Consider the following 22,474-nt stretch of genomic DNA (forward strand, 5'->3'; position numbering starts at 1 on the left):
TGACCTACCTAGTTAGGCACCTCCCCAAGTCAGCAACACACTAGGAACTATTGGGGCAGTAAGGTCAGCAGGTTCCAAGATGGAAGGAAAGGACACTGCAGAGCCAGACCCTAGGATACATGAGAGATGGGGAAAGTTCTCACCTCTAGAAAGCATCTTCCTTGGGACCTTCTCTTTGTTTTTCTCTTTGTCTTCCTTTTCAGAGACATCCTTCGTGGATTTTTCTTCCTCTTTGTCAGAGGGGCAGCTGATGTGTAACTGAATTATATCCTTGGACAAGGGGAAAGAGGTATATAGTCAAAGGGGGGAAAGGATTTCAATTCTCCCACAGGATTTTACTCTCCCCTGAAATCTCATAGAAGGGAAATCTTGAGTCGCAGCATTCTCTTACAGAAGATAGTATTTTGTTAATTAAATTGTTTTAGCTTTTGTTCTGCCAAAAGGGTAAGAAGCCAAGCCTTTTCTGCTAACAATCATAGCCACTATATGGAGAGCTCAAATTACACTGGCTGTTCTTGGCATAGGAACTGGATGGATATGGTTCTAACCACCACAGGGAAAAAGTGTGGGTGGGAAAACAAGATTCAACGCTGGGATCGCCTCATCTGCATCATCTCAGGTGGTCCAGGTGTGAAGACCTATACGTCACGCTCTCACCCATGCCCCCTGCTTTACCGCAACCACTTGTTTTGAAGCCCCTTCTACCCTGATTTCCAAGCCTAACGTTGATGCTGTGGTTGTTATACTACAGTTTACCAAACAATGGCCACACTCAAAAGTTAGATTTACTCATATAAAGGACCTACCTGGGTTTCTAGTGGCCCATCAGCAAATGGAGCAGAGGACTCCTCACACACTGCTAGGCTGCGCACCAACTTCAGCTTGGAATTAGACTGAAAAAAAAAAAAAAACCAAACCCCAAAAACCCAAAAAAACAAACTTATCCACTTGGTTGACATTCAGAAAGCTTTTCGCTGAATGAAGGGTATCCTCTTTGGGTCTGTTAGTTGCTGTTTCCATTAAGTAGGTTTTTTTTGTTTTCCCCTTCAAACAGGACTTACTTGCCAGTTCCTGATTTACTTCAAAGATAATTCCCCTGTTTACATTAGTAGACATAAAAACAAAATGGCTACCTTGAACAGATGATAGGAAAACCACTTCACATAGCTTTCCCTTTGTCTACAATTTCAGATTCAAAGGTTTACTGAAAACACACAGTAGCAGAGCTTAGTAGACACTGGATTTAAGAGCCAGAAGTCCTAGCTTCAACTCTTGCTTTTGTGCTCGTGAGCTATGAGACCCTGAGCAACCTACTTGACCTCTCTGGATCTTTGTTTTTCCTCAATAAAACGGGGATAAAAATATTTAAAGGATGGCTTGTGAGAATTAAGTGACATAAAGTATGTAAACATAGTGCCCAGAACAGAGTAGATAACAAATGCTAAATGACTCTAAACATGAGGTGGCAAAGGTATGGAAAGAAGTGTCCAAGAAAAGAGTAAAGAGAGAGAAAATGTTATAACATTTAGGATTTAATGTGGTAAACAGCTAATACACTTGGTTTACTTTCACTGGCTAAAGAATACTTTGCAAATCATTGTTCTCCTAAGGATCACCGAAGCCAAAAATTATAGAATTGACTCATTGGAAATCTACCAATACACATTTACTAAGAGTTCTTATAATAAAATCAAGGTTTCCAGTAAATACAATAGCACAAAACACAGCATGTGTGTTCTGGGTTGTGGAGTATAGTGAAAAGAACTTGCAAGACTGAAGAACTGACTTCAAGCCGAGTTCTGCCACTTACTAATGTATATCCTGTCAAATTCATTCAGTCTCTATAAACCCAAGTCTCCCCACCTGTAAAATGGACATAACAACTGTCTTATTTATCTCAAAAAGTCTGGGTGGAAATTAAGTAGAAGTGAACACCCTCTATTGTAAACTTTAATATCAAGCCCATCACTGTGGATTAGGCCATGTCAGGCAAGACAGAGAGTCAATTTATCCTAGGTGTGGTCTTCAAACCCCAAGCCACATACTGGCTGAGCCACTCCCAAATTCTGCCACTGCTTTTTTTGGGGGGGGTTGAATAGACACCCTTAATTATTACTCTGGTGACAATTCTCACTGCAAGAAAGATTTTTAAAAATTTTTTTTATTTTAGACTGGGGGGGGGGAAGAGAGATAGAGAGAGAGAGAGAAAGAGAGAGAGAGAGAGAGAGAAAGAGTGTATCAATGGGGGAGAAGGGAATAGGGAGAGAGACTCAAGCAGGCTTCACACCCAGCACAGAGCCCAATGAAGGACTTGATCCCATGACCCTGGGATCATGACCTGAGCGGAAATCAAGAGTTGTATGCTCAATTCAATGAGCGACCCAGGCGCCCCAAGAAAGGTTTAATATTTTACTGTTCCCTCAACTAAAATTAAAAAGCCATCACACACTAACACATATAGTCCTCCTTGATAACACTGCTCAAAATAATCTGTGATGTGCTAATTTTATCATAAAATGATTAAAAACAAAATCGTCTTCCCCAGCCCAACTTAAAAATCCCACCCCCCCCGCCAAAGGCTGTATTTTTAGGATGTCCAAAAATGTTAAGTCATTTCTACTAATGGTGCAGGATTTATCTTAAATGATAAATGGGAAAAAAATGTTGGAGGAAAAAATAACACTCATATAATGCTCCAAGAGAGACCAGAGGTGAGCAGGGAAACTGGCTTTCCAGCAGAACCAGTATCAACGCACTCAGGCTTTGTGAGGTGTTAACGGCTGGGCATCAGAAATAGACTGTGGCTGAACTAAAGATAATGGAGGAAAATAAAGCAAGACCCTCCAATAGGAAATGTGTGCATGCATGTGTGCACATTCACAATTAGAGTATTAAGTACAGGCAGAAAAACTTTGCCTGTATATAATCCAAATAAATTAGGTATTAGTGATAAATCCATTGTGAAATGTATTACTAATAATGGTAGAAAAGAAGCTACAGTAGTCCCCCCTTATCACCTGGGACACTTTCCCAAAACCCCCAGTGGATGTGTAAAACTACGGATAGTACTGAACCCTATATATATTATGTTTTTTCCCCATATACACATACCTAAGATAAAGTTTAATTTATAAATTAGGCACAGTAAGAGATTAACAATAAAATAGAACAATTATACTATAATAAAACTTACATAAATGTGGTCTCTCTCTCCTAAAATGTCCCACTGCACTGTACTCATTCTTTTCCTTGGGATGATATGAGACAATAAAATGCCTACATGCGAAGATGAAGTGAGGTGCATGCTGTAGGCATTGTGACGTATCATTAGGCTACCACTGACCTTCCGATGATATGTCAAAAGGAGGATCATCTACTCCTGGACTATGGTTGAAGTGTGGTTTAAGTAAAACTATGGAAAGTGAAACCTCAGATAAGGGGGGGACTTCTACATAGAGAAAGGGTTCTCACCTTGGCTCTTTTCCTGGCATGACCATGGCTGGATGTCCGCCTCTGTTACAAGGGGATTAGAAAATATTAAAGGTGTAGAAAATCAACATTTAAGTTAAAAACAATACAAGTTTACAAAGAAAAAGCACTAACTGTAAAACCATTACAATAGCTAAGCTATGATGAGACCCACTTAGTGTGGTTATCCCCCCCACCCCCCTCTGCTACAATTCTAGTAACTGTGACATGGAAGGGACCACAGGTCACACAGACGAACCACCACTTACCATGAAGAAAATGAATAGGAAGACACTTACTGGTTAGCCTATTTCAAAGGTTAATACAAATTGCTTTTGGATAAACCACAGAATTCTCTCTTGATTAGGAGGATTCTGAAAATGTCACTACCATAGCACTGACAGTGTTTTTTCCCCCCAAGCATGATCGCAGGAGCCTATTTAACCCACAATGGACAGGTAATATGGTCCTTAATCATCACTTATAATAACATCTTTATAGGAAAACACATTCAGAGTTCCAACTTGAGATACACAAAGGACGTGTCCCTATGGCTGCTGATATGGAATGAACACACTTCTTGCCAAATGCCTCCCTCTGTGAAGATGAGGATTCTCCCAGTTCTAAGCTCCTGGTTGTGGCTCTTATAGCCTGTCTGGGACAGGACAAAAATAAGGGAGCATGGAAGATATGGACAAGACTTCAAGAGCAATGGGAGGGTAAAAAGAGTGGGTAAGGAGCAGAATAGAAGCTGACGAAGATGAAGAATGAGAGCCTGTGGTAGGAAGTGGGGAGAAACAACTAATTAATTGATGGGGTTTCTGAACAGCTGAAAAGTCAAAACGGGGGCTTTTGGGAAGAGGTGAGGTAGGGTTATATATGGGATGAGGTACCTAGGGCTTCAGATGTTTGGAATGGAACTCACTGCCACTGGAGTATGGAGAGGACTGAGGTTGGATGGGGAAGGGAACACAAGACAGAGGCAGAGTACCAGCCTGGTCCTGGCAGGTGAGGATTTCTCTTTGTCCTCTTCGCTAGTTACCAGACAACACTGCCACAATGCAAAATGGAAAGCCAGGGAGGCAGATGGAAAGATTAAGAAACGATGGTGAATCTGGTCAATGTAAGAGATGTCACAGTAAGGGAAGAGCCATAGTCCAGGAATCGAAACAGCATTCGTCGCTTTTTTCAAAAAGGTAGTAATGTACACAGAGCACAAACATTCAAGAGGTATAATGGGGGTATATACAATAGGAAGTCTCCTTTCATATCCATCCCCCAGCTACCTGGTTCTCTCCTAAAGACTCAACTAGTACTGACTTTCTTTTCAGTAGTACCGAATTTTTCATATCTTTTATGAATATGTATAAGCCTATTGTATATGTGCACACACAGGCTTTTTTTTTTTTTTTTTAAACCAAGTAGAGGTATATTGTACACACTGCTCTCAACCTCGCCTTTAAACATTTTTTTTCATGGATGTTATTCTATAGAAGATCTATCGTTTTTCTTAATGTATAATATGGTATTGCACTCTGTGGCTATCCTGTAACTTACTTTACTAGGCCCTTAAATTGCACCATTTAGGGTGTTTCTGATCTTTTGTCCATACAAACAATGCTTCAATGACCACATCATTAAGCATATCTACATATACAGTGTATCTGTAGTCCAAGTAAAAAAACTTTTTCTAATTAAAAATTTTATGAAGTATTGCCAAATCACCCTTCAAAGAGGTTACACCAATTTACAGCCATACAAGCAATGTATGAATCTGCTTCTTTCCCAGTATGGATAGTTATCATTTCATTGTCAAACACACACTGGAAGTCTAATATGTACCAGGCACCATGCTAACTACTGGAGGATACAGAGAGAAAAACCACAAACCTTGTCCAAAAGGGACTCATAATCCTGTTGGAGAAGACAGACAAATAGACAATTATAATACAGTACAAAAGCATTACAGAAATAGTTACGCAGTGCTATAGGAGCACATGGTGCAAGTGTCTAAGCCAGACCCAGTAATTCACAAATACATACATTCACAGATATTGAGTGCCTGCAGAGAACTGTGCTGGGCCTTAAGAGATACAATGGTGAGCCCAAACTGACCTAATCCTGGGCCTCACTGAGCTTACAGTTCCGTGAAGGAGACAGAGATAGGCATTACTCAAAGAATTACACAGTATAGACCTGCAGTGGTTAAGTACAGTTGTCAAGGAAGGCCTCCCGGAGAAAGATGCATCTCAACTGAGTTTTGAGGGATAATTAGGTAATAGACAGACGCTGGCATGGGAGGTTCAGGGGTTAGAGGAGGCCGAGAAAAGAATACCACGGAAGGCATTCTAGGCAGAGAAAGCATGCTTTCTCCAAACTTTTCGGCTCTTGTAACAGGGACCAATGAATCAGAAAATGCTGAAGCACAGAATGCCAGAGGCAGAGGGCTGGCAGGCAAGGGACTAGGTCACAATATGGCATCCTGACAAATCTGGGTCTTAGCCTAGGACAATGAGACACACAGAAAGTTTGAAAAGAATGAACATAATCAGATCTTAATTTCATGGCCATTTGTATAAAGCAGTTTGGTGGATGAATCCAAAAGGACCACAAATTTAAAGGCAGAAAGCCCCACTAGGAGGTCATACTCAGATAGTTGGCTGAAGGTCGGTGTTAAGTCAGGGTTAATTTGTCTGTTCTAAATTGAATCACAGAACCTGCCTTTTATAGCACTGTTTGCATGTGAAAGATGTTCTGAGTTCCAATTACTGATTCTAATAATACATCTCACACAGTGCAAGTAATGAAAAGACTTCTTTCTGCAAACTTTCCAATCCCAATTCATAAGAGGCACTCCCTTGACAGCATCAGTAAGACCCCTGGGGAGACTTCCAGGGTATGAGTTGGGGGGCGGGGGGGGGGAAGGTAGGAGAAAGAGCAGAATTTTTAGTGCTGTCGAAGTGGGACGTGATCTGTTGGGAAATGGTGGAGGAGAGGGGGCTTCTGAAGGGCGGGACAAGATTAAAGACTTCTAGAAGGAGCAGGAGCTCCAGCAGATGGCAGCAGCAGCTCCACCTACTCCAGCAGCAGCAGCAGCAAATCAGAGAGGAGGTGGGCTCCCTTGCAACCTCCCACACCACCTATTTGTATTTCCCGGTGAAGACATTCTTGAAGTGAGTGTCTATAAGGTGTGTAACACGTATACACATCCTTTCTTTTCTGCCTGTGTTCAAGGAGTACACACAACAGGAATTCAGAACACCACTTCAAGTGGTCTCCTTAGAATAACTTGGATCCAGAAGTTCATTTAATTATTATCTTCCATGTAACATGACAGCACATAATTAAACGTTCGTCACTTATCTGTCCTGAGGATTTAAAATTCATTACTGGTATCAGTGGAGGCTGAAAGTATCCCTGCAACAGTGGCAGACTGTCTCTACAAACTCTGGAAGGATGGGCAGGGAATGACAACTCACATGCAAAGAATAATGGGAAGAAAAGCAGCCAGGACAGAGATCTGGCAGACTGTAAGTGGAGAGACAGTGGAAGAACAGGGAGCAGGAGAACAAAATATTTCAGAGAGCTGTCCGATTTTAATTCATCCCTTTATGTTGTTGCTGTTTTATTTTTTATTTTATTTTATTTTTTTTAAATTTTTTTTTTTAATGTTTTATTTTTATTTCTAGGAGGGAGAGAGAGAGAGAGAGACAGACAGCGTGAGCAGGGGAGGGTCAGAGAGAGAGGGAGTCACAGACTGAAACAGGCTCCAGGCTCTGAGCTGGCAGTCAGCACAGAGCCTGACGCGGGGCTCGAACCCACGAACTGCGAGATCATGACCTAAGCGAAAGTCGGACGCTTAACCGACTAAGCCACCCAGGCGCCCCTTGTTGTTGCTGTTTTAATCTCCTAAGAAGAAAAAGCCTAGAGAATTGGGTTGTCAAAAGAAATTATGTTTCAAGTTTCCAGGCCCTCCAAAATGTGGCTGCCACTGCTTTTTAAACTAACTGCTTACTGTTAAGACGTCTATCTCCCAAACATACAATATAGACCAGTCTAACCCGTGGGCATGAAGGAAAGGATTTATATAATTTGGATCTGGGTAACACAGGAAACTACTAGTGACCACAGAGGACAGAAGGACTGGAACAGGTAAACTAGAGGAGGCTCAGAGTCTGAGCTGCCTGGGTATCAAATAGGAGCCCTGGAGGAAGATCTGCTGGCCATCTACTGCCATCCTATCTGCATCGCACTATGAATTTGGATGGAAAACAACATGGCAACCAAAGAGTGAAATTCTTCCTACTCACTTACCAAGTGGCAAGTTCAGAGATTATTTCTGACCCAGAAAATGCTGCCTGCTTTAACACGACCAGGATATGAATTTAACACTGTGTGTAAAGCCAGGCAACTGTAGTTTTAAGAATTTATTGTATAAGCCATATTATGACTTGTTAAATATGTGTTTGTATACAGTTTATTTTTTGCTAGTTAAAAAATATCAAAATGTAGCAAGAACCAGTGTAACTCAGGTCTGAAAGGATTAGGAAATGACTCTGTCTTCTTTAGACTTCCCTGTGGACATTCCATGATAAATAAGGAAGGAGATAGTTCTTGAAAGCTGGAAAATGGGTTTTTTGTGTGTGTTTTTTAAAAAATTCTTTAATGTTTTATTTATTTCTGAGAGAGAGAGAGAGAGAGAGACAAAGAGAGAGTGTGTGAGCAGGGGAGGGTTAAAAAGAGGGAGAGACACAGGATCTGAAACAGGCTCCAAGCTCTGAGCTAGCTGTCAGCACAGAGCCTGATGCAGGGCTTGAACCCATGAATGTCCGAAGTCAGATGTTTAACCAACTGAGCCAACCAGGCGCCCTGAAAATAGGTTTTTATAAAGAATCAAGTGACTGGCTTCTTACAGATTGCCAATACCAATTATGATGTTTCTATTCTGGTATAGTGAGCGTGCATATGATGCACTTCTAATTCTTACCTGTGTCTCCTGACGCAAACCAGTATCTTCACTCTCTTTCTCAGTTTCTTCCTTACTTGGAGTCTTAGATATAAACTTGTTTTTGTTTACAGATTCTTCCACCAGTTTTTTTTCTGATTCTTTCATTATTTCGAGGGTCTCTTGAGTAGTGTTACTGTTAGACATCTTCTTCAGTATAATACAGTAGCCTCTATGGACTCCTAAAGAAACATCAAACACATTAAACAGGAAGTGTTTAGACATACTTAACACACACACAAGACTTGTATTTCACATACTAGTCTGCAGCAGTTACCTTGTAACCCAGAAAAGGGTCCTGGAATAATTGCTTCCCCTGGATTAATTTCTTTCTTTTTTTTTTGGATTAATTTCTTAAAAAAAAAAAAAAAAAAAAAAAAGCTTTACTGACATAGGGGTGCCTGGCTGGCTGTTGGTGGAACATGCAACTCTTGATCTTGGGACTGTGAGTTCGAACCCCACACGGGGTGTACAGATTACTTAAAAAGAAAATTTTAAAACAATAGTAAAAGCTTTACTGAGGTAAAACTGTCCTATGATAAACTGCATTTATTTAAAATGTATAATTTGATGAGTTATGAAACATGCACACACCTGTGAAACCACCCTTGTAATCAATATAGTGAGCACATTCATCACCCCAAAAGTCTCCTGATCTTTTGTAAGCCCTTCCTCCCCTCTCCATCATCCATGACCTACCACTGATCTGCTGTTACAGAGATTAGCCTGCATGTTAGAATTTTACATCATACATTATCTGGATTCTATTACCCAGAATAATTACTTTGAGATTCACCAGGATTCGGTTCTAAAGCAATGTAGTATGAGTCCTCTTAGCACTTTCTTTGTGCTCTCTTGTTTCCTACAGAAATCTGCTCACATTTTCAGCTTGAGTACCTGATAGAGTTAACTCACTAGACTCTCTCCAAAAAGAAGGGAAACACCATAAAGCTCTCTTCACCACCAGAGAGGAATACTCTCCTTTCCCCAAAGAGAACTTCCACAGTTACCACAAACAATGTTACCAACTTCAAGTGTCTACCCCACCCAAAAGCAGCAAAATCAGAAGATGGTTATAAATTCTTAAATTCTTTCCTTTATCTTAAGCAACCGAAGAAGGAGAGAACTCTGTAGTCAGCTGTCCTTTAGAAAAACTGGGTCTCTCCCTGAAGGAAGAGAAAGTCTTGGCTTTGTTATTCACTATTCGGTCACTCTATGGCCTCCCACTGATAGAGCATCCGTATTGCAGGGGTGGTTATTGCAGGGGTGGTTCTCTCTTCACTTACCAGCGACAACTGGGAAGTCTTGCAATGAAGTCAACACAGTAACCCACAACACACACTCAAACACAAGTTTGCAGAAATTCCTCCTTACATAGATTACAGACTACTTCAATCTGGAATGCTTCTTTCCTTTCTTTAATAAGATAAAAAAAGACGGGCGTCTGGGTGGCTCAGTCAGATAAGTGTCCAATTGGCTCGGGTCACGATCTCACGATTCATGAGTTTGAGCCCCACGTTGGGCTCTGCGCTGGCAGTGTGCAGCCTCCTTATGATTCTCACTCCCTCTTCTCTCTCTGCCCCTCTTCCACTTGTGCTTTCTCTCTCTCTCAAAATAAATAAACTTAAAAAAAAAAAAAAGATTAGAAACCCTCCCAGACTTTATATCTATTGCATGTGGCCTTAGCAACAGGGCCAAACAAGTAGCAATGATTCAAGAAAACTGTCACATCAGGCATTTTTTCCTCCTTCAAGTAAGTTTAAATGATAAGACCCTGCAGGCTCTTGAGCACAGGGAATCTCATTCTGGCATAAGTTTAAACAGTCTGCAAGATTATTGCCTTGCTCACCTTGTGGTGACTCTTGGCTGCCTATAGACTTACTTTGCACAGGGCTACATGAAGGCCCTTTAAAATAAGAACAGAGAGGCATACGTACAGTCATTGTCATACAGTTGAATTTAAGAGGACAAATACTGGAATAAGTGAACTACACAATAAAATGGGCAATATTCTATTTTTTAATTATTTGGATCTATTACCTAGAGGATTCTATAAAAAGACTTATAACCTACAAACCTATGAAGCTTTATGGATCACTGGCTGTACATGAAGACTGCATATACACGTGTGTAATTTTTCTCCCATGGGTAAATCCGGCATCCATTCTCTTCAGTTTGAAGTGTAATAAAACCCAGCACATGCTTTTCCCATATCTCTTAGCTGGGAAACATCGATAGAGATCAGAATTGGAAGGGTTCTTAAACAGGACTTCAAGCAATTTCCCCCCACAACCCCTATCAGACCTCCTCTCTGTACCTTCCCGAGAGGGACCTGCAAGCAGCTCCTAGAAAACTCCCGGCACAGTATCATCGCACTACTTCTTTTTTTTTTTTTTTTAATATTTTTATTTATTTCTAGGAGAGAGAGAGAGACAGCGTGGGCAGGGGAGGGTCAGAGAGAGAGGGAGTCACAGACTGAAACAGGCTCCAGGCTCTGAGCTGGCAGTCAGCACAGAGCCCGACGCGGGGCTCCAACCCACGAACCGCGAGATCATGACCTAAGTGAAAGTCGGACGCTTAACGGACTAAGCCACCCAGGCGCCCCGTCATTGCACTACTTCTTAAGCAGTCTTAACTCTTACACGCTATGGTTTCTCCTATAATGAGTTATAAACGGTTTCATTCTTGATGCTAAATCTGCTGTGGAGTCTCACAAATTTAAGTCTACTTTTTTTTTATCATGGAATAGAACTTGGATCTTCTTTTTTCTAATGTTTTACTTATTTCTGAGAGAGAGACAGCGTGAGCAGGGGAGGGTCAGAGAGAGAGGGAGGTACAGAATCTGAAATAGGCTCCAGGCTCTGAGCTGGCTGTCAGCACAGAGCCCGATGCAGGGATCGAACCCATGAACCATGAGATCATGATCTGAGCCAAAGTCGGACACTTAACTGACTGAGCCACCCAGGTGCCCCAATATTTTTCTTTTTCAGGCTTAAATAGCCTCAAACAGATTTCTCTGTCAGAAAGAGAATGTGAGGGTTGGGGAGTAGGGAAATTGGATGAAGGTGGTCAAAAGGGGGCAGCTTCTGTTTTATATTCGAAAGTTGCTAAGAGAACAGATCCTAAAAGTTCTCGTCACAAGGAGAAAATTTTTTTTGCAGCTATATAAGGAGATGAATGTTAAGTAAACATTGTGGTACTCATTTCATGGTATATATATGTCAAGTCATTATGTTGTATACCTTAAACTTACACAAAATTATATGTTAATTATATTTCAACTTAAAATGGGGGACAGTGATACAGAAAAATATAAAGCAACTGGGTGTTTCTTTTTCCAGGCCTCAATTGCCAAATAGGTATATTTTTTCAAATCAGAATGACAACTTCGCAGCTCCCCTTCACACATAAGCCAGAAAAGTCTCAACTATCTGGATACTGAGACTAACTTCAGTGTCCAAACGTTGTTTTCAGCCAAAGCACTATGGGGAAAAATCAACCAAACAAACAAACAAAAAAAGGTCTTTCATAATAGCCACCTGTGGAATGTGGTCATATATTCCAACTGCAGGGTCTTAAATTTTTTTATTTCTTTCTTTCTTTATTTTTTAAGCAGGCTCTATGTCCAATTGTGGGGCTTGAACTCAACTCCGAGATCAAGAGTTACATACTCTACCTAGTGACTGAGCCAGCCAATTGCAGTTTTAAGGAGCTACATGGTTTTCTTCATTCATTGGGAAACAAACAAACAAACAAAACAAACAAACAAAAAAAAAACTTGAGCTTTAGATTCTTAAAAACACCCATAAGACAGTGATTAATGATCCATCTACTTTTAAGAATTTTGGTAGGCATTTCCACTGAGACTACCAGCCTCTTAAAAAGCTTTAAAGATAAAGTAATTCTTACTCCAAGGAAAATGCAAATAGCAGAGGAAGACGTAACCTAGCACACTACTCAAATCTCCCCCTTCTTCCACACTTAACAGTCTAGCCCACATTTTCTTATTGGTGTTTGCCTTCCTCTGAGGACACATGATCAAGGAAGGTGACCCTATCCCTGAGTCTGAGAAGGTGGGCTAGATCAATTATGGTATTACTGTTTCCTTTTTGTGACTGGTTTGGGAAGGGACAAGTGACTCAATCAGCACCTGTGAAATATGAGAGGACTTTGCCAGGTGAGTGGTTTCAAAGAAAAGCCACTAAAAAAAAGGGGGGTGGGGAGGTCATTCATTCTATTAAAAAAAAAAAAAAGCCACTAGAAAAAAATGGTTATTTTCTACTGAAGGTAGTCTTGTGTGTAGATGATGCAAGACTACAATATTCTATCAACTCACAGAGGATGGTGGAGCAGACAGAATAAGCCTGGATCCTTGATGCTATGAGCTAGATGCAATTACTCAACCTGGATCCCTCTAACTCTGTACCTCCCAATATGTGAGGTCATTAGTTCTATTATCATTTAAGCTATTTTGAGTTGAGTTTACTGTTCCTTCTAGCCAAAAGCATCCTGACATATCAGAAATGCTATGTGAAGAGAGAGACTATCTGAACCAGAGAAGTCCAGCTTTGTAAGTAGAAATAACTGACAGATAGAAAGAGGATAATAATCAGCTAAATTTTTCGGAGTGCTTCCACAGTGTTAGGCACTATCCTAAAGTGTTTTATGTATCTCGTTTAATCTTACAACAATCTTATGAGACACATAATTTATTATCACTATTTTATAGATAAGTAAACTAAGGTACAGAGAAGTTAAGTAATTTAAGGTCATACAACTGGTACATGGCAGAACAGGACTCAAAGCCAGGAGATATGGCTTTAGCACTTGCTTTCTTAACCTTTATCCAATACATCCAGTAAGGGACAGATGTTCAAAGACTAGGCAGAATGTAAAGTCTACCAAGGATACAAAAGAATCATGGAATCTCATAACTGGAAGGGGACTCAGAAGCTTTGTCATTTACCTCCATCCTTCTACATCCAGAGACATTCTCAGTCAGCTTCCTGAATCGTCAGTAAGACTGAAAAATGGTCGCCCTGACTCTGTATACTTTTAGCGAAGGGAAAGTCTTCTCCAGAAACAAACCTTTTTTGGGAGGAAATTACAAAGAGACAAAACTCATCTTCCTATTCTTCCTACCACTGGCCCCAGTTTAGTTCTCTGTGAGAGTCATAAAGAACAAGCTTAGTCCTACTTCCATGAGAGCCCCATACAGGAGACAACGTTATCTTACTTCTTTTTCTAAATATTCCAGCTTCTCTCTCTTTCTCTTTCTGTTAGGTATTATTATTATTATTTTTAATATAAACACATGTTAGTTAGTTAATGTATAGTGTAGTATTGGTTTCAGGAGTAGAACCCAGTGACTTATCACTTACATTAAATACCGAGTGCTCATCCCAACAGTGTCCTCTTTAATGCCCATCACACATTTAGCCTTTTAGGTCTTCCTCCCACCCAACACCCCTCCAGCAACCCTCAGTTTGTTCTCTGTATTTAAGAGTCTCTTATGGTTTGCCTTCCTCTCTTTTTATTTTTCCTTCCCTTTCCCTAAGTTCATCTGTTTATCCGTTTTATTTCTTAAATTCCACATATGACTGAAATCATGTATTTGTCTTTCTCTGACTGGCTTATTTCACTTAGCCTAATATACTCTGGTTCCATCCACGTTGTTGCAAATGGCAAAATTTCATTCTTTTTGATTGCTGAGTAATAATCCATTGTATACGCACACGCACGCACACACACACACCCCTCACATCTTCTTTGTCCATTCATCAGTCAATGACATTTGGGCTCTTTCCATACTTTGGCTATTGTGTCGATATAAACCTTGCTATCAACCTTGGAGTGCATGTGTCCCGCTGAATCAGCATGTTTGTATCCTTTGGATAAGTACCTAGTAGTGCAACTGCTGGGTCATAGTTTATTTTTAACTTTTAGAGGAACCTCCATACTGTTTTCCAGAGCGGCTGCACCAGTTTGCATTCTCAACAGTGCAAAAAGTTTCCCCTTTCTCTGCATCCTTGCCAACATCTGTTGTTTCCAACATGAGTTGTTAATTTTAGCCATTCTGACAGGTGTGAGGTGGTATCTCATTGTGGTTTTGATTTTTATTTCCCTGATGATGAGTAATGTTGAGCATCTTTTCATGTGTCTGTTAGCCATCTGGGTGTCTTCTTGGAAGGGCTAGGAAGACACTTCTTGGAAAAGTGTCTATTAAAATATATTATACAGGGGACACTCTGAGACAGAAAGGCATTTTCTCCCTTTTACTCTATGGCCAAGAAGAAAGAATGTAAGCAATAAGATAATAGGAAGAGGCTACACATTCTGACTTACCCTGTGGCAAAATTCCTATAAACTTTCCTGTCCTTTGCCAATCAATTTGTATATCAAGAGTAAATTACTCCCAACTGATACTCATATTTTTTAAATTGTTTAAAATCTGGGGGCTCAAGAGAATGGATAAATAAATTGGTGTATGTTCACTGAATACTGTTAAGTCAGGTCTTCAAATCACATGGTCTTAGTTTCCTCACCATTTTTTGTCTAAGATAAAAGACGCCACTCTCAAGTTAACAAAGACTAGTTATAAGAGGTCAGAGTGTTACTACTCGTTGAAAAATACACTTAGTTCAAAATTGTATTGTTTGAGCTGAGGCTGTCTTTTGTTCTCCAAAATAACCTTTTACTACGGCCATTTCCAGTCCTACAATCCTATGTAGAAGTCTCCCCTTTTTCTTGGGGCAACAAATTCCTGGAAACACATTTTTCAATGCAAAAAACGAAAGCTGCAGCTGAGGGGCAAAACAATTTATTAACTAAAAAAAAAAGTCTTAAGGAGCAAGAATAAAGCTAGTAAGAAACAGGTTAAAAGCAGAGAAGTAATTTCCACTCTTCATGGGTTATTCAGTATAGAGAGAGAATGAAGGGCTTGGGATGGTTAGAAAAGGAGAGGAACTATTTCATATGTAACTTGACTAGAACAAAGCAAAGACATTAATGTCCCAGGAGAGCCAAGATATGTGCTTTCCTACAACCTATTTGTGCACATTGTACATTTCATCCTGGCAAACAGCATAACTTTAAGACAGAATGTCTCCTGAGGACACTCAGTGGCTCAAAGATGCAGAGAGGGGACTGCCAGAAGCAGGGGGCAAGGAGAGAGTGAGGAAATAGGATCAAACAGGGGAGGATGATTAGAAGCCAAATGTTTTCAGGGAGAATACTGCACATTCCCCATAAATTTTTTGACTGCCAAGGTAAGTACCTTCCAGAGCACAGTGAAATTATATATCCTTCCATCAACTCATAAACAACTTTCCAGGCATAAAGCCAAAAAGAATTTATTATATAGGGGACACTCAGAGACAGAGGGCATTTTCTCCCTTTTAATCCATGGCCAAGAAGAAAGAATGTAAGGAAGAAGATAATAGGAAGAGGCTAAAAATTCTGACTTACCCTGTGGCAAAATTCCTGTAAACTTTCCTGTCCTTTACCAGTTTGTATATCAAGAGTAAATGACTCCCAATTGATACATATATTTTTAAAATTGTTTAAAATCTAGGGGCTCAAGAGAATAGATACACAAACTGTATATTCATGGAATACTGTGCTATAATAAAAAAGAATGAACTTTTGGTATTTGCCTTCCTCTGAGGATACATGATTAGGGAGCCCTAGGAGATGGATCTTAATTAGGTACACCAACTATGGTAATTGTTTCCTTTTTGTGACTGGTTTGGGAAGAAAGAAGTAACTCAATCATTACCAGTGAGACTAGGGAACTTTGCTGGGCACATTACTGAAATACACAAAAACATGGATGGATCTCAAAACTATTATGGTAAGTAAAAGAAAGCAGAACTCAGTTAAAAAAATATGTAGGTTCATTTATATAAAGTTCGAGGACAGGTAAAATTAAACTACAGTGATTTAAATCAGAAAGTGCTTGCTTTGGGTTTGGGGGTAAAATACTGGCATATGTTATCCTTCAAGAGTGATAAAAATATGCTTCTTATTTGGGGTTATGGTTACATGGGTGTATGCAACTGTCAAGCCTTATTAACTGAATGCTTAAGATTTGTGCATTTTATTATATATTACTTAAACACAACACACATACCCTCTTAGGAGTCAAGACAATGGGGGACAAAACATTTATACAGTTAGAATGGCAGGCTGAAACAAAACCAAACAAGTCTATGTGTTCACGTGTGGCAAGCCTATTCCTAATTTTTAACTGGAGTTCGGAGAAAAGGAAAAAACGCTAACGTATACTGAGCACAATTATGAATCTGGTGCTTTATGCACTTCAACTCACATCTACCTACGTAGTTAAGCAACCACTACTAAGTGACAGACCAACCAGAACTCTGGTACTGTTTGATTCCAAAGTCTAATTCTTTCTGTGACTTTGATTTATTGTTTCTATACATTATTTTATTTAATCCAAACAAAACTCTTTGTCGGGACATCTTTCAGATGAAGAAACTAAAGCTCTGAGGAACTAGATAACTTTCCCAAGTTAACACAAGAGGGGCAAGGGCAAGATTCCAGCCTAGCTGTGTCAGATCCTAAAGTTGTAGGTGTCCCAAGGTGGACATTCAAGAGTGTTCTGGGGCATGAAGTGTGAGATGAGAAGGGTGCATAGGTCCGAGGCCTCTCTTCAGAGTGTTGGTGGGGACAAATTTCGGGGTTCAAAAATTAGGTTTCATCTTTCCCCTCCATCTGGGTCACTCCTCATTACTTCATAATTTTTAGTTTACAGAAGGTATTTTATTTGATCTTCTCAAGGTATAAAGTATTATCTCCATTTTTGAGTGAAATACTAACTAATCAGAAATATCAAATGAATTGTTCAGGGCCATCCTATGTGTATAAGGAGGCACTTCAAAGGTCTTCTTGATGGCAAAATCCAATGTCCTTTCCACTACAGCACTCAAAGGAGAAAAACCAACAACAGTGTGATAACTGCATGCCTAAAGAGGTACATGGCTCAACAGCCCTGAGAGGACATGAAAGAAGGCCCTAAGGTCCAACACTCCCTTCTCTTCAAAGAGAGAGAGCAGAATATGGGGGAATAGACAGTAAAGTACTTACAGAACATGTAAGGCTACAGTTATGTGAGAGTCACTAAGTCCTTTAAGGATGTCAAAAGTCAACTGTCATAGGTTTCACTAGTACTAGGCAAATAAAAATAACAACAATAACAATTGTGCCAATTTTCTAAATCAGGGTCGTGTTAAGAAAATCACTCTGCTCTATAAATGCAAAAGGATTCACTGGTGTGTAAGGAAGGCCTTAGGCATTGGCTGATGTCCAGAGCAATTCCCTAGGCAAAGTAAAGAGAAAAACAAGATTAAAATGTTCTGGACATGTACCCTCTTTCGTTCAATATCTGCTATGGCTGTACTTGCCCTGAAATAAGAACTGCAGGTGCTTTTGATCAATGGACTGAAATGCTGGGCTTCATTACAATTTCTACCAGCTCCTCTAAATTCTTTACCAAAAATGCCCATTCTACTTCTGTGAGCAAAACAGAACAAATCAAATTTCCTCCTCTTTCAAGCAAATAGCAGCAGTGGGGGCCTTTCCTTCTGCTGCTTCCCATATCTTTAGCTTTATCATAGAATGCTGCTATGTAGAAAATATCACAGAATCTCAGGGATGGAAAGGACCTTGAAAGTTCACACTGTCTTTTCCCATGCCCTGGCAAAATTGCTCCCAACTCAATCCAGAGAAGACATTCTAGAAAAAAAATCACAATTTACCTACTGTTCATGGCATTTCAGGATGCCTTCTATTACTAACTCAAATGCCATGCTGGTTAAGATTATCTTGCCTACTGTGATGACCTTAGAGGTCAATGCCACCGCTTGTTAGGTAGAGAGGACGTCTAGGCCAACAATTTAGTATTAGAAGAATTATTTCAAAATATAAAAGAGGATGTGAGATTGGCCGGGGAAATGAAAAAAGAACGATCTAGTTTCATATGAAGGAGCCAGGAACCTTTAAGAATCATTATTCCTTAACCCTCTGCTGCAAAGGAGAGCGTGCTATTTACTTGGCAATATCCAATCACCTCTTCCTTAACAGAACCACTGGTTTTTAGTTGGGCACATGGCTGCCTGGAAAAAAGTAACACATATCCCAACCTCCACTGTAGCTAAATATGAGCACATGACTAAATTCTAGTCCATGAGACATAAGAAGAAGCAGTATTACGGATTGAACTGTGTGCCTCTCTAAATTCATATGTTGAAGCCCTAACCCCCAGTATCTCAGAATGTGACTGTATTTGGAGATGGAGCCTTTAAGGAAGTGATTAAGTTAAAATGAGGCTGTGAGAGTGGACCTTAATCGAATCTGACTAGTATCTTTGTAAGAAAAGGAAATTTAGATACACAGAGAGACCTCAGAGATGTATGGGCAGAAGAAAAACCATGCAACATAGGCTTCTGGAGAAACCAAATCTGCCAATACCTTGACCTTGTACTTCTAACCACCAGAACTATGAGAAAATAAATTCTGTTGTTTAAGCCATCCAGTCTGTGGTATTGTGTTAAGATAGCCCTAGGAAAGTAACACAAGTAGTTAATACAACTTCTATGAAGTATCCTTAAAGGAAGTGGGTAGCCCTTCTTTACTTATCCCTAATTCCTGTTGGCTTAAATGTAGAAGGAAAGGCTGGCACATTAGCAGCCATCTGGGACTGTGAGATGATACTAGGATTGAAAACCATAGATTGTGAGGCAACAGACAAAAGAAACCTGGGACCTTGACTAGAGAAGTCAGACTAGATGGACTACCTCTAAATTTTCTGAATGTGAGAAAAATACACTTCACTCTTAATTAAGATACCATTTAGGTACATAAATGCACACGCGTGTGCACACACACACACACACACACACACAGTAATTCTGATAAAAATATAAGAATTCCTTAATTCCTAGAAGCAAGGAATCCTGCAGCAACACTCTGGAGCTTATATGTATTTGAGAGGGAAGAGGTAAAATAAGTGAAAGTTGGTATTTTTAAAAAGATTTTATTTTTTAAATTATTTTAATGTTTATTTTTGAGAGAGAAGAGAGAGAGAGCTCAAGCTAGCATGAGTAAGAGAGGGGCAGGGAGAGAGAAAATCCCAAGTAGGCTCTGTACTGTCAGTGCAGAGCCTGACATGGCACTCAAACTTATGAACCATGAGACCATGACCTGAGCCGAAATCAAGAGTTGGATATTTAAATAACTGAGCCACCCAGATGCCCCTAGAAGATTTTATTTTTAAGTAATTTCTGCACCCAACATGGGGCTTGAACTCACAACCGTGAGATCAAGAGTTGCATGCTCCACTGACTGTGCCAGCCAGGCACCCCAAAAAGTTGGCATTTTATGCAGGATATAAGAGCATCACTCTTGTGCTCTAATACTACCTCTGCTGCAAAGAAAAGGCTAAACATAATAATAGGGTGAATTAGGGGGAGTGTCCAACAAAATAACATTCAGTCTCCGGAGTGTAGGAGGCAGCAAGCATGTTGTAGTGGATAAATTTATGTATGGACTTTGTAGCTTGACATGAATTTGGCTATGAGACTACTGTTTCCACAACTTAGTAATCAGGTAACTGAGCCTCCTGCCTCATTTGTGAGACTAGGCATAATGCACACCTCATAGACCCACTGCAAAAACACGTGAGATAACAAATGCAATGGACCCATGAACAGTTACGTAATCAATAAATTTTAGTTCCCCTGAATTGTATTCCACAGTAAGAAGGAAGAGTAAGATAACTGAAAGACCTCTTTTCCTTGGCATCTTGTATACAAACGCTTTCCCAATCAGCACAGGAACTACTGATAACCTGCAGGGATGAGATTCTTCTCTATTTTAATGATGAGCAGAGAGTAAAAGACTGTAAGAAAGAAAAAAGGAAATTTTATTTTCCCCTTAGTGTTGGCTTCCTATTTTTCTCGGTATTTTGGTAATTTAAGAACTGTTTTTTTTTGTTTGTTTTTGTTTTTTTTAAAGGGGCATCTGGGTGACTCAGTTAATCGTCCAACTTCAGTTTAGGTCATTCTCCTGGTTCCCGAGTTTGAGCTCCACAATGGGCTCTGTGCTGACAGTAGAGAGCCTGGAGTCTGCTTTGGATTCTGTGTCTCCCTTTCTCTTTGCTCCTACCCTGTTTGCACTCTGTCTCTCCCTCTCAAAAAAATAAATAGACATTTAAAAAAAAACAAAACTTTTTTTTTTTTTTTTTTTTTAAGTCAATTCAGGCCGGGGCACCTGGATGGCTCAGTTGGTTAAGTGTCCAACTTGATTTTGGCTCAGGTCATGATCTCACAGCTTGTAGGATTGAGCCCCACCTCATCTCGGGCTCTGCACTGACAGTGTGGAGCCTGCTTGGGATTCTCTTGCCCTTCCCCTACTTGTACACGCTCACACACTCTCTCTCAAAATAAATAAATAAATAAATAAAAAAACAAACAAACAAACAAACATTATTTTGAGAGAGAGAGAAAGTGAGAGACAGAGTGTGAACAGGGAAAGGGCAGAGAGAGACGGAGACACAGAATCCAAAGCAGGCTCCAGGCTCTGAGCTGTCAGCACAGGGCCTGATGTGGAGTTCTAACCACAAGCCCTGAGATCATGACCTGAGCTGAAGTCAGACGCTGTACTAAGCCATGCAGGTGCCCCCCTCCTCCAAAAAAAGTCAATTCAGGTAAATGAAAAAAAGTTCTAAAATAAAGAACTCCAATGTTTGATATAGCTGTAAGCACAAACGCAAGGCAAGAGACCAATCACTGAAGAGTGCTAGTTTCTTCAGACTCTGTTATCCGCGATGGCTGGTCAGATGGCTTAGATCCCAAGGAGTCCTCACTTCTAGACTGCTTATTATTGATCACTCTGTTGTGTGCACAGAGCTAGACACTTTACAAACAGATACTATCATTCCTTTTTATAGAAGAGTAAACTGAGGATCAATGTGATCAGACAGCAAATTTGGTTGACTCTAATTTGAAAATATATACCCCAAAATCTGATGCCTTCCTACATGTCCACTGCTACCACCCTGGTACATAACACCATCTCTCTTGGTGGAATGACTGCAATAACCTTCTTACTGGTTTTCTGCTTCCAATCTTGCTCCCCTACAATATTTTCTAAACATAGCAGCCAGAGTGATTACGAAAAAACATTTTCAGATCATGTTACACCTTTGCTTAAAACCATCTAATGGGTCCCCATCTCCGAGCAAAAGCGAAAGTTCTTAAAATGACCTACAAAACCTTAAATAATCTGATACCAGCTTGCCCTTTGACTCCATCTCTTACTCTTCCCCCCACCAACTTTTGCATGTCCAGTCACATTGGCTCCCCCTAAGCCCTAAACCCACTTTCTAGTGATGACTTTTGCTGTTCCTTCCTTCTGCCTGGAATGATCGTTTTCCAGATAACAGTATGGCTTGTTACTTTTTCTTTTCAGGTCTTTACTGAAATGCCTTTCTCTGGTCACAATAACTAAAATTACAAAACCCCAAATGCTTCTTAGCCTACTCCCCTAAGGCCTCTCCCACAAAAAGTTACTCAACCACACACCAAGCAGACTGTTTACTTCTCTCTGCTTAACAGATAAATCTGAAGTTTGTCTTCTTCCTCCTCTGAGATAGAAAGTGACAGTATAATGAAAATTTCACATTTCACTCATCTCAAAAGAAGAGAAAAAGCAAACTCATAGACCTCCTGAGGTCTCTTTTAGTCCTTCAAGTCTGTAAAGAGCCAAGCATGGCAGCACTGGAGAAGAGAACAAAACTCACCATAATTTCTCAAGTATCCCTGATATAAAATGTAAAAAGAGAAACACAATACTCTTTATTGACTTCTTTTGTTTACAAGATCTAGAGAGGGAATTTTCTTAGTATGACTGACTCCTTCTCAATCTCTAAAGCTAAGGTACAGGAGAGGATAACATGCCATGATTTGCTATGACAAAGAA

At 40.1% G+C, this 22,474-nt stretch overlaps 1 protein-coding gene across 12 annotated transcripts in view; it reads right to left on the reverse strand.

Annotated features, from left to right (window-relative positions):
* The window catches only part of R3HDM2 (R3H domain containing 2), a 55,688-nt gene extending 35,390 nt beyond the window's left edge, over positions 1 to 20,298 (reverse strand). For 6 of the 12 annotated variants that reach the window (XM_039223120.1, XM_039223114.1, XM_039223115.1 and 3 more), the window contains exons 1-5: positions 20,281 to 20,298; positions 8,456 to 8,655; positions 3,472 to 3,513; positions 807 to 893; positions 144 to 270 (exon numbers count right to left, since the gene is read on the reverse strand). In XM_039223120.1, the coding sequence (XP_039079051.1) occupies positions 144 to 270; positions 807 to 893; positions 3,472 to 3,513; positions 8,456 to 8,655; positions 20,281 to 20,296 (472 nt within the window). In that variant the 5' untranslated portion in view covers positions 20,297 to 20,298. Of the gene's footprint in view, positions 1 to 143; positions 271 to 806; positions 894 to 3,471; positions 3,514 to 8,455; positions 8,656 to 20,280 lie in introns of those variants that run through there. The other 6 variants (XM_039223122.1, XM_039223118.1, XM_039223121.1 and 3 more) reach the window with 1 other exon arrangement.
* Between the last annotated feature and the right edge of the window lie 2,176 nt (positions 20,299 to 22,474).

This window comes from Hyaena hyaena, unplaced genomic scaffold, assembly GCF_003009895.1.
Source record: "Hyaena hyaena isolate Hyena2069 unplaced genomic scaffold, ASM300989v1 scaffold_1279, whole genome shotgun sequence".
In the NCBI taxonomy this organism is placed as follows: domain Eukaryota; kingdom Metazoa; phylum Chordata; class Mammalia; order Carnivora; family Hyaenidae; genus Hyaena; species Hyaena hyaena.